Source organism: Podarcis filfolensis (assembly GCF_964270895.1).
Source record: "Podarcis filfolensis genome assembly, chromosome: 11".
Classification (NCBI taxonomy): Eukaryota; Metazoa; Chordata; class Lepidosauria; order Squamata; family Lacertidae; genus Podarcis; species Podarcis filfolensis.
This window is the reverse complement of record NC_139613.1, coordinates 10,578,303-10,590,893: the sequence shown is the minus strand read 5'-3', so window position 1 is coordinate 10,590,893 and position 12,591 is coordinate 10,578,303. Positions and strand designations below refer to the sequence as shown.

Here is a 12,591-nt window from a genome sequence, read left to right as displayed (position 1 = left end):
ACTGCCAATTTTCATTGGACCATTGGGGCACACACAGATTTAAGTAAATGGATCTACTGCTGTTGCATGTTTGGATCTAAATTAGAAGGGCTCTGGAATTTTTGATAGGGAGAGGTAAGTGTGAAAAGGGTTCCACGGAGTGGAAATTTAAAAATTTATGCAATTTTTCATAGTAACGATCCTTGAAAAGAAGTCTGAGATACTTTATGGACTATTATTGCTCAATCTGTGATATCAAAAATATTGAGGAGAGATTCTAGGAGATGCTTCTAGCCTGCGAGTTTTAAAGATCTATTTCTCAATCTTTAAGATCTGCTTCTTAAAAGCTTGGAGACTAAGCTCAGAGCAAATAAGCATATTTTATGGGCCTCAATTAACATGTACGGTTTGCATGTGTTTTGAAAAGGAAATGAAAAGCAATTTCCAGAGAGGTCTCTAAATGTTGTTGATTATCCTTATAATTAGCTCTCTGTTAACGACTGATTTCCTCAGAGGTCTGGTTCTGGCTTCCTTGATGCCGACTTGAGAGAGATTTTTATACTTTCCTTATTTGTTGGTTCAGACTGAAATGTGCTTTCTGCCTTAAGCTTCGAGGATAGATGGGAAAGAGCTAGAATTATTTGCCACAACAACAACCACCACCCCACTGTAAATTTCACTAGGTAACTTTTGTCCAGCCTTCTGCCTTAAACTAAGCTATTATCTGGGGAATGATTTTCTCTGTAAGTTTATGCCATAAGAACTTCAGAGGCTTAACAGTCTCAAGAGCACAGTTGGCTCATATTCAGGAAACATCTGCTCTATATAGCTCTTGTTCGTGTATTATTCCGTAGATTCATGTTAAAATCCTGACTTTTATAAGTTTCTGGTATTCAGAATTGCTGAGGTACTGGAAGCAGAAAGGCAAGGAAGAAGATGGCCGGCAGTGTTTTGTGTGTGTGTATATATATGTGTGTGGGTCAACTCAGATTGAACAAACCAATCGCTTGAGGATTCCATCATGGGCATAGATAAGATTCAGGATGCCATCAAAAACAATGTTTTTGAAACCTTGTGGCTCATCTCTGTGTCTATAAAAATGTCTGGGTGGTTTTTTGTTAGGATAATCAACATTCAGAATCTTAACTCTTCTCCCACACCTTCTGTGTTTCCCTGTGTCCTAGGTGGAGTACCAGTGTGATGGATTTCTAGAGAAAAACAGAGACACTGTACATGAAGAACAGATCAATATACTGAAGGCCAGCAAGGTAAACTCTGAGATACCAGGGGGTGGAATAAACTTAAAAGTGACATTCCAGCATCACTCATGGTTCCTGCTTAGCCTCCTCTTCTTGCTTCCCATCTTTAATGATTTGCTTAAGATTGAATTGTGGAGAAGAAGTGTCCATCTTGGTTTCATTAAAATAGTGCAAGGTATCATTGGCATAGTACAATCTGCAAGAGTCCTCATGGGGGTAGAGGGCTCTTGAAGAGCTCACAATGACCAGATGTTACCAAATATTAGCTGATCCCTGGTCCCAAGGCAGCCAAGGGATGTACATTAACATTCTGGTTGGTACTCTTGCCTCCTGAGGTGTGGGTTCCTTGCTTACAGCTAGATCCTTCTGTGTTTAGCCTTCAGTTGTTGATACTTTATGCGGGGTGATCCTTGTATATAAGTCGGCAAAACAATTCAGATTCTCAGTCCATCGTGCTGGGTGTCCCTCCAACCAGCCCTGCCTGATTCGATTGGCCTTGGCCATCACGGGGCAAGATGCTCAAGCATTACAATTCACCTCCTCAGATGGCAGATGGAATAAACCACCAGTAGCTTTCCCAGTGGTGGTAACCAGTGGAAACCCCAGTAAGGGGGCATTTCAGAAGGATGGAATGGAGCCAAACTGGCACAGGACCACTGCCACAGTGCTCTAGAAGCAACAATGACTTTGCGACTCCATCAAGCCCTTGCTACTGTCCAGTGGTCCTCAAACTTTTTCCCCTGGGCCACACTTTCAGAATGAAAATTTGCTTGTGCCACACTGAATTTTTTTACTGGTAAGAAATGCATTGGAAAACAGAAAGATACGACTCCTAGCATGGCTTGATTTATAATGCAGAATGCAACTGCTTTATCATATGATCATAGGACTTCCAGAAAGTATAAAACAACGGAGCTACATAAGGACATGAATCCGTCCCGAAATATAATTATAAATGAGCCTTTTAAGTATGTATATAAATTCAAAGAAGCGTGTGAGTTTGCAGTATTACTTGATGTTCTTGCTCTCATTTTGAAAAGATATCTATCCATATTCTATATACACTGTATATTTTTTTTAAAAAATGATACTGCTTAAACCCCTATGGCTACAGTTAGAATTAAACATTTGTGTGTGTGTGTGTACACACATGTGCAAAAACTGCAAAACTCAGCAGTTCAAAGCAAGATTGCCATCAAACACCCTAGTGAGCCACAAGCCATGTGTAGTAAGACTTTGCATATTTCCCCTCTTGCAAATAGATTCCCTCCCCCCAAAGGGGAACATGAGTCGAATGCTTATCCCCTAGAGCAGTGGCTCTCAACCTTGGGTCCCCAGATGTTTTTGGCCTACAACTCCCATGAGCCCTAGCTCACAGGACCAGTGGTCAGGGATGATGGGAGTTGTAGGCCAAAAACATCTGGGGACCCAAGGTTGAGAAAGGCTGCACTAGAGGTATGTGCTCCCCTTTCATCTTCTTTCAGTGGCTGTTCTCCCCAGAGAAATTCAAGGGTGAAAGTCCAACCAGAACTCCTGGAAAATCAGCCAGACTGGAAGGGCGGGCGGGCGGGAGCAGCAGGGGCAGCGAAGAGCTTCCTCCAAAGAGATTGGGACACAAGGCAGACTGCATGGAGCAGATAACACAGTTTAAATGGCAGGTTAATTTTACTTCATTGTTAGGATTCAGGTGCTCTGAGCCAGAGGAGCAGGGAGAAGCAACAAGCAGATAAAAAGAGCCCAAGAAGGAACACCAAAGCGTTGGTGCGATATTGTGAACAGGATTCTATTCCGGTTAGCGGTGTGCGAGTTAAACAAAAACCTTTCTTGCAGTCTTGCAGCTTCTGGCTGGACAGATTTATTACTGTTACTATGAGCTGTGGTGAACATCTTTCTCCTGCGCACAAAACAGTGGCACTTGCCCAGATCCCGCTTCTGTAGGTGTATTAGTACAGATGGAATGAAGGGAGGAGAAGAAGCCTTTTTGCAGATAAAGGAGCCTTTCTTGCAGAGAAAGGATCGGCCCTGTTTGCTCCTTTCAAGAAGCAAATCAGTACAGGAGAGATGTTTGCTCTATTGCAGGAGAGAAAAGGACTTAAAAAAAAAAGTTGCTATCCTAAACACACTGGGTGGAATTCAGAGTCACACTATTTCAAAGGTTCCATCTCTGCAAGCATTGTTGTTGTTGTTGTTTAGTCATTTAGTCGTGTCCGACTCTTCGTGACCCCATGGACCAGAGCACGCCAGGCACTCCTGTCTTCCACTGCCTCCCGCAGTTTGGTCAAACTCATGCTGGTAGCTTCAAGAACACTATCCAACCATATCATCCTCTGTCGCCCCCTTCTCCTTGTGCCCTCCATCTTTCCCAACATCAGGGTCTTTTCCAGGGAGTCTTCTCTTCTCATGAGGTGGCCAAAATATTGGAGCCTCAGCTTCAGGATCTGTCCTTCCAGTGAGCACTCAGGGCTGATTTCCTTAAGAATGGATAGGTTTGATCTTCTTGCAGTCCATGGGACTCTCAAGAGTCTCCTCCAGCACCATAATTCAAAAGCATCAATTCTTCGGCGATCAGCCTTCTTTATGGTCCAGCTTTCACTTCCATACATCACTACTGGGAAAACCATAGCTTTTACTATACAGACCTTTGCTGGCAAGGTGATGTCTCTTCTTTTCAACCTGCCAAATAGAACAATCCTCACTTTCAATTGTCCCGCTTTTCCCCATCTGAGCACACAGCACAAAAATTTCAGTAAAACATCTCTGAAACACTTCCCCCACCACACCCTCGGAAATAGCCAGGCGTGCCACAACAGGGAGTAAGTTAAGGGTGAAGAGAAGCTGTTCTTTGTTGTGGTGATAGCTGCTTTCTGGCACCACGATCTATTGCTCTTGTTTTGAAATAATACTTGTGATGCAAGGGGCCTTGGCGTGCTTGAGCGCGAACATCTCTTTCATGTCAAAAGTGTTTGTGTTCATGTAGAAGACGTGCACCTTGCGATGCTCCTGGGGGGAAAATCTTTGGCGTTGTTTTCTCCCACTGGTCTCAAATTCGCGCCTGGTTGTTCTTTATGGGAAAGCTGTGTGTCGCTTCCACAGTTATCTGGCTGCTCCCCTGCATGTGTTGCTCCAAAGGGGAGAAGGAACTGAAATGTCAGAAGAGTCCCTGAATAGCATCATAAATTCTTTAAGAACATAGAATTGTGGAATCACAGAATTCTTTAAGAACATAGAATTGTAGAATCACAGAATTGTAGAGTTGGAAGGGACCACCAAGGTCATCTAGTCCTTCAATGTAGGAATCTTTTTGCCGAACATGGGGTTCAAACCAACGACACTGAGATTAAGAGTCTCATGCTCTACTGACTCAGGTATCCCTCAGATAACAGGAAGCTCCACCTACTCCAGCTTTCTGGCCAATCACATGCTCCTATGAAACCCACATGGAGGGCAATTACCACCTCCCAATGTTACTCCCCAGTATAATGCTTCTGATGTTGTCAGTAATATATCCATTGTTACCAGTCACCACTGACAGACGTCCTCCATCAATTCATAGTACATCTTGTGGCAGTAGCAAATTCCATAGTTTGAACTATGGGCTTTCTATTCTGAACTATGTGCTGTTTTAACTATTTGCTCTGTTACTCTTGCACGAGGTGAGAAGCTAGAACTCAGGGCTCCCTCACAACGGCCCTGTCAGGTAGGTGAGGCTGAGAGATAGTGACCATGTGCTATCGCTAGACCTCCTCAGCTTATCTGAAGGTGTTAGCCCAAGAGAAGCCTGCTGGAGGCAGGAGATAGGCAGACAAAAGGATTCTGTGGGCGGCTGTGATTAAAATAAAGCCCAGCAAGCATAAAACAAGCACCGAGTCCTGCGTCAGGCCAGATGATGATAATACCATGCAAACAGATCCTTCCCTCAGTGGGATTTTGGCAGATATGCAAACAAGGTTCGGCTAATTAATCTCCAAGAGGAACTGACGGAAAATTACAGTCCCGTCTTAATAAAGGCAATGCAAAGGATATTCTGCTTTTGAAGTTCCTTGTAGTTCTGATATGCATCTTGGGTCAGTGTTTTGAAATGGGGCTAATGGCAGTTTCTTTTGTGACAGAAGTGCTGTGAGGTAGAGAGTTTGGAGGGGGGTGTCTAGGCTGTGCTTGCTGAAAGTAAGTTCTTCTAAATTATCTTCAATGTGTTTAGCCCGTGAAAGTTTTTCAAGTGTTTCCATGACGGCCAGAACTCTTCAGTAACTTTATCTCAAAACTATCTTATAATTGTGCATACCTGAGAGAGAGAGAGAGAGAGAAAGAGAGAGAAATACATCATAGAATCTTAGGATTGCAGAGTAGGAAGGGATCTTTGCAGTCATCTAATCCAATCCCCTGCAATTCAGGAATCTCAACTAAAGAATCCCAGACAGGTGTGACTCAACCTCTGCTTAAAATGCACCTCTGCTTAAAATCTTCTTATAAAAACCTCCGAGGAAGGAGAGCCCACCGCTTCCCGAGGGAATCTATTCCACTGTCAGAGAGCTCTTACTAGTACAGTGGTACCTCAGGTTACATACGCTTCAGGTTGCATACGCTTCAGGTTATAGACTCTGCTAACCCAGAAATATTACCTCGGGTTAAGAACTTTGCTTCAGGATGAGAACAGAAATCGTGAGGCGGCGGCGCAGTGGCAGCGGGAGGCCCCATTAGGTAAAGTGGTGCTTCAGGTTAAGAACAGTTTCAGGTTAAGAACGGACCTCTGGAACGAATTAAGTACTTAACCCGAGGTACCACTGTAATATCCAAGGCAACACGATGACCAAATACAATGATACGATATCAATAAACACTCTTTATATAATATGAAATATATGAAATCACATAAACAGAAAACTTATGAATCTCCGAAAGTCACAAATTATGCACTCTTGATGGATTCTCTTGAAAACATAGAACCAAATAAACATCTTATAAGTCTCTGAAAGTCTTTGAAGACTATGCAGGTCTCTGAAAGAAGCAGTGTAGCAGTGACTACATAACTTTATGACCCCTGCTCCATAGCAATTGTTATACTTTTCCAGTCACCATGTAGATGGGTTTATGAAGCAATTCTGTATCCTTCTGCTGTGCTGAAGAAGAATTCCACGAAACAGTGGGTATATCCGGAATCACTGTTCACAACGTCTGTTTGCGGACCACTTCGGCAGTGTTGGACGCCATAAACAAAGCTTACAGCCTGTTTTCACCAGATAAGAATCTGATACATTGCTCTTCCTGTCAGAACGTTCTTCCTGAACTTTAGGTGGAATCTCCTTTCTTGCCACTTGAAGCCATTGGTTCGAGTCCTGCCCTCCAGAGCAGGAGAAAACAATCTTGGAGTAACATCTTCCATGTGTCAGCCCTTTAGATACTTGAAGATAGCTCTCATATCTCTTCCCACTGTCCTCTTTTCCAGGCTAAACATGCTTAAACTCAATTGCTGGAGCACGAGACTCTTAAACTCAGGGCCATGGGTTTGAGCCCCACATGGGGCGAAAGATTCCTTGTGTTGGAGGGGGTGGCCTAGATGATCCTCACAGTCCCTTCCGACTTTTCGATTCTATGATCTACTTCCCTCAGTAAATTGTTACTGTGGTTTTCTAAACCTCAGCCTTGTGGAGCAGAAGGTCTTGGGTTGAATCCTTGGGATCTCTGTGTAGGGCTGAGGAAAAGACTTCTGCCTGAAACTGTGTAGATTTGGGGGAGGGGTTCCCATCAGGTGGTCTGCAGCAATGTGTGTAAAAATACAGTTAAAAATCACGTAGCACCTAGCACAGAGCAATTACAACTGGCAGAAAAATCATGAAGTCGTCTGCCAAAAAACCCTCAGCGATTTCCCAGGGGTCTGTGGAGGGGGGAAATATTTGAGAACCACAGGTGCAGACGATACTGAGATAGACAGACAGATGGTCTTGTTGCAAGGGTATATGGAATACCTGTGGTGGTCTTGCCACAGTCTGGCTTGGTATGAGGCAGCTTCTTGCATTCCTAAAATGTTCGCCCCCCCCTTTCTTATATACTGTGGTCTCAAAGGAATTGTACCACCACACCAGCTAGCAACAATTTATTTTATTTTTTAAAAAAGGAACCTGTTTAACATCAGGTCTCCTTTGGCTCTAAGAGATACAGAAAACGATTTAATTGCATTTGATATGGCAGTTCTCACCTGGCTGCATTTAGCGTAGCGCTGCTTAAAAACCTTGCCTTTCAGCGAGGGCTCTGAGCGTGCCTTTGCTGACCAGGGGGAGCCAAGCCTGTTTTCCTGACCGCCGTAGCAAGAGCACTAAACAGTCCAAGCTTTTCTTCCTTCTTTGCAGTACCCGATGGTGGCTGACTTGTTTCATGATGGGAAAGACCCTGCGCCGGCTGCTGCGACTGGAAAAGGAGCTTCCTCGAAAATCAATATCCGCTCTGCCCGTCCAACTGTGAAAGCAGCCAATAAGGAGCACAAGAAAACAGTTGGGCATCAGGTAGGAAATCGTTCTCACACACACTTGGTGGAACTTTTGCGTTCCCATTGCAGCATTCGTACTCTTTATAGGGACGCGGGTGGTGCTGGGGTCTAAACCACTGAGCCTCTTGGGCTTGCTGATTGGAAGGTCGGCGGTTCGAATCCCCGCGACGGGGTGAGCTCCTGTTGCTCTGTCCGAGCTCCTGCCAACCTAGCAGTTCGAAAGCACACCAGTGCAAGTAGATAAATAGGTACCACTCCGGCGGGAAGGTAAACGGAATTTCCGTGCGCTCTGGCATTTGTCACAGTCCTCCGTGCGCCAGTGGCGGTTCAGTCATGCTGGCCACATGACCCAGAAAACTGTCTGTGGACAAACGCCGGCTCCCTTGGCCTGAAAGCGAGATGAGTGCTGCAACCCCATAACTGTCCAGAACTCCTTTACCTTTTTACCTTTTATTCATACTCTTTGTCACACCAAAAACGTAAGACTAAGTGAATAACCAACACTGAACACTACTGCTTGGATGCATTTATTTACATTTTACATTACATTTTACATTATTTTACATTTTAGAATATTCATTTAAACAACCTTAAAATATCAATGACTTCCCTTCTACTCTTTCCATGGTTCATTTTCCATAACATAAATCCCTGCATATTTTATGTAAACTAAACCATTGAGTATTCCATTATTACATCCATCAAAACTTATTTACACTGTTGAATTTATCTTAATGCTGCCCACGTTTTCAAATATACACAATTTTCCCCAAATATACTAAAATAAATCAATTTATTTATTTTAGTATATTTGGGGGGGAAATTAAAAATTCCCCTCCACCTGCCACCACCTTAGTATTTGGGGTGGTTTTGCATTTCTTTTGCCTTCTGCTTAGATCTGGGGGCAGGAGATTTTATTAGGGCACAAAACCACCCCAGTTACCATTCTAAGGGTCAGATTTCTTCCATTTGCTGACCATGATACTTTGCTTCCAGATGCTTCATTGGAAGAGATTCATACATGTAATAAATATTAAGTGGGTGGTGCTGTAGGTTAAACCACAGAGCCTAGGACTTGCTGATCAGAAGGTCGGCGGTTTGAATCCCCGCGACGGGGTGAGCTCCCGTTTCTCGGTCCCTGCTCCTGCCAACCTAGCAGTTCGAAAGCATGTCAAAGTGCAAGTAGATAAATAGGTACCGCTCCGGCAGGAAGGTAAGCGGCGTTTCCGTGCGGTGCTCTGGTTCGCCAGAAGCGGCTTAGTCATGCTGGCCACATGACCTGGAAGCTGTACAGCGGCTCCCTCGGCCAGTAAAGCGAGATGAGCGCCGCAACCCCAGAGTCGGTCACGACTAGACCTAATGGTCAGGGGTCCCTTTACCTTTTTTATTCAATTTAAGTTCCAAAAGAAGGCTTCTCTCAGGCCAGAATAGCTATCAGTCCTTGCAGTTATTTAACTTAACAGATGTCTGTGGTTCAGTGAGCCCGAGATTCTGTCTTCCACTCTTGCGTCTGGTATCCTTGCCAGGTGGGTTTTGCAATATTTGGGCCAGATCCAAACATGATGTTGTGCTAGCAGAAACCATTGCAATTTGTCCTGCTAGCGCCATGCGACTTTCTGCCCTCTTGTTCCCCCTGCTCCCTCTCCAGGGAGAGATGGTTCTGTCTGGCAAACATATATGCTTACTCTTGACAGAATGAACACTTTAGCATGATGTTGAATTGCACCCTATTGTATTTATTTAAAATGCCATATGCACTGTTTTCCAATTAAAATATCCAGAACAATTTGGGCAGGATCCTGCCTAGAGGCAGGAGCATAGAATCTGATGTCCTTTGGGTCCATTCCTCCCTTGCTGTTTTGTGATGCTAAAAGGCCAATTCTCTCTCTCTCTCTCTCTCTCTCTCTCTCACACACACACACACACACACACACACACACATTCCTAAATCCCTGAATCTGCTGAAAAAGGATTGCATTTGAGGAGTTGTGAAGCAAGCAATTTGTGTCCGTGACACTGTGTCATTCACACATTCTGCAGCCACGAGGCAGTGACCAGGATGGGGCAAACTATTCACCTCTGCCTTTTACACGTGTTTCCATGTGCATGTTCCTCACTTGACTGCAGTGTCCAGAAGAGTGGGCAAGCCTTCACAGGTAGAGATGCTACGCTCTAGGGCTGAGTCATCTCACAGATTTAGCAGTTGCTCATTAAGTGCAATCAGGTGTAGAAAAAGAAAGTGATGTTACACCCCACATTATGTCATCTAATTTCAGGAATGGGTTGTCTTTTTAATTGTTTCTTCCAGTTCCGTAACTCCTTACATTTGCTTATGGAGACCCTGAATGCCACCACTCCCCATTATGTACGCTGCATCAAGCCAAATGATGAGAAGCTTCCTTTCAGGTAAGGACGACAAGACAAGAACACCAATAGGCTGAAGTTAAGCAGACCATGAGATAGTTGATGTCTGACTGTCAATTGGTGTTGTTTGTGCCCCACCCATTTGACTGGGTTGCCCCAGCCACTCTGGGCAGCTTCCAACATATAAAAAAGCATTAAATCTTAAAAAGCTTCCCTATACAGGGCCGCCTTCAGATGTCTTCTAAAGGCTATATAAGACATTGGATTCTTATCTCATTATACATGACAAAGCCATTTTTCACCTTCTCACCCCTTGCTTTTTCCTGTAAGACCTATTGCAGTCGTTAAGAGTCGTCAACAGGCTCATCACAGCTATCTGCCAATCACCCATTCCCACCACCCTTCTGAGTAATACCCCTCCCCACCTTCTCACTATATAGAAGGATCTGGCAACTTCTGTTTCAGTGTATCTGAAGAAGTGTGCATGCACACGAAAGCTCATACCAAGAACTAACTTAGTTGGTCTTTAAGGTGCTACTGGAAGGAAAAAAATTTTTTTTGTTTTGACAAAGGCTATATAGTTACTCATCTCCTTGACATCTGATGGGAGGGCGTTCCACAAGGTGGGTGCCACCACTGAGAAGGCCCTCTTTTCTAATTGTATATGGGGTAATCCTGCCCGATGCTGAGCATTCACTGCAATGAGCCTTTAGAAATGTGTCTTTCCAGAGGGGTGACCGCTGCCTTTTGCTGAGTTCACCTAGCTCAGTATTGTCTGCACTGACAATAGGACAATAGGCAGCAGCTCTCCAGCGTTTCAGAAAGGGAGTGTTTCCAACCCCACCTGGAGATGCTGGGGTTTGAACCCAGAGCTTTCTGTATTCAGAGCAGAGGCTCTACCATTGAGCCACTGCCCTTCCCCTAATCCTATATATTGTGGCACCCAGAACTGGACATAATACTCCAGGTGTGGTCTGACCAAGGCAGAATAGAGCAGTACTATTACTTCCCTTGATCTGGACACTATGCTTCTGTTGATGCAGCCTAGAATAGCATTAGCTTTTCTTGCTGTTGCATCGCAATGTTGTGGTCTACTAAGATCCCTAGATCCTTTCCACATGCACTGCTGGCAATCCAGGCATCCCTCATCTTATATTTGTGCACCTGGTTCTTCTTGCCTAAGTGCAGAATCTTACATTTGTCCCTACTGAAATTCACTCCCTCGCTTAACTTTTGCTATAGTTACTCCTGTGAAATTTGTGATACGCTCCGCTTCTTGCTAAACGTGTTGTTGAATAACTGCTGTACTCTGTCCCAAAGTGGCAAGAGTTTGATCGTGGCAGCAGCATTTCAGAGAGGTCTCTTTGTTATAGCCAACATAAAGAATTGCTTTGGGAGTTTGCATGATGAAAGGTGCTCAGTCAAAGCAAAATTGCTAGTGTTATTTATTATTATTATTAAAATGGCGAGTGCGCACACATGAGCACACGTACTGCTGAGCTGCTCGCTGGAATAATGTGCTAAATGTCTGCTCTTGTGCATTTGACTTCCTGATAAAATAATGGATCACTTGCTGGGGGATTGGCAGCTTTGATGGATTTTATAATGTGGCGAATACCAGGAGGCAGCGTATTTCTGCTATTATGGTGCATCAAGGGCTACTCAAAACTGCTCATTGATTTTGGATTTGCAAATATTAAATGTTGACAATAATTGCTGAAGATTTTGAGCCACAGAAAAGGAACTGGCGAACAATCCTGGAGTTTCTAATTTAGTTCTGGCAAATTGTGAACTTGCCAATATTTATATTTATATTTATATTATTTATATTTATATTTCACCCAGCCACATTGGGCAGCTTCCAACACACATAAAAACATAATAAAACATTAAAAACTTCCCGATACAGGGCTGCCTTCAGACCAGTTATTCACTGAAAGGGGGTGAAAAGGCCTTCCACAAGTAGGATCCAGAATTCGGAATTCATTACAAGTTGGAAGCAGTGATCCCATGCACCTCCTTGGTCCTGGGAAAATGAAGGTGAAATCTGCTTAGTGTCAGGGACAGAAACTGTTTTGTTTTTTTCAACCAGAGGGCAAGGTTCCCTCATAGACCATGTTCTCCTTATGCTAGAGGAGGAGGGGGGCAGAAGCAAAAATTGGTGGGGCAGCAGATGTACATCAGGGGACATTCCAGGTACACAAAAGCCAGAGGATGCTATATCACCACCTATTACCGCATCTCTCCATCCTTCAACCTGGCATGCGATAAGCATTGTTACAGCTCAGGGACACATCCCAGCTAGTCAAAAGCATTTTCCCTTCACGTCTGTGCTCCTTACCCCACCTAAATGCATGGGCCGATTAGGGAAGTTGCCTGGGGAGAGGGAGTGAAGTTTGGGGAGAGTTCCAAAGGCCAGATTGAGAGGGCTGTCAGCCCACATCAGAAGCTCCCCATGCCCTTGCAGAATGTGATTAAGAATGCTTTAGTGTTTCCAAATCCAGAAAT

The 12,591-nt window shown here is 44.1% G+C and overlaps 2 protein-coding genes across 8 annotated transcripts in view; one reads left to right on the top strand and one right to left on the bottom strand.

The window, feature by feature from the left end:
• The window catches only part of LOC310744435 (uncharacterized protein), a 399,988-nt gene that overhangs the window by 27,069 nt on the left and 360,328 nt on the right, over nt 1-12,591 (bottom strand). The gene's annotated exons all lie outside the window — the stretch shown is intronic.
• MYO5B (myosin VB) overlaps nt 1-12,591 on the top strand; it is a 298,992-nt gene that overhangs the window by 194,835 nt on the left and 91,566 nt on the right. For all 7 annotated transcript variants that reach the window (XM_083575483.1, XM_083575480.1, XM_083575478.1 and 4 more), the window contains exons 14-16: nt 1,164-1,247; nt 7,583-7,735; nt 10,028-10,125. In XM_083575483.1, coding sequence (XP_083431609.1) covers nt 1,164-1,247; nt 7,583-7,735; nt 10,028-10,125 — 335 coding nt within the window. The remainder of the gene's footprint in view (nt 1-1,163; nt 1,248-7,582; nt 7,736-10,027; nt 10,126-12,591) is intronic.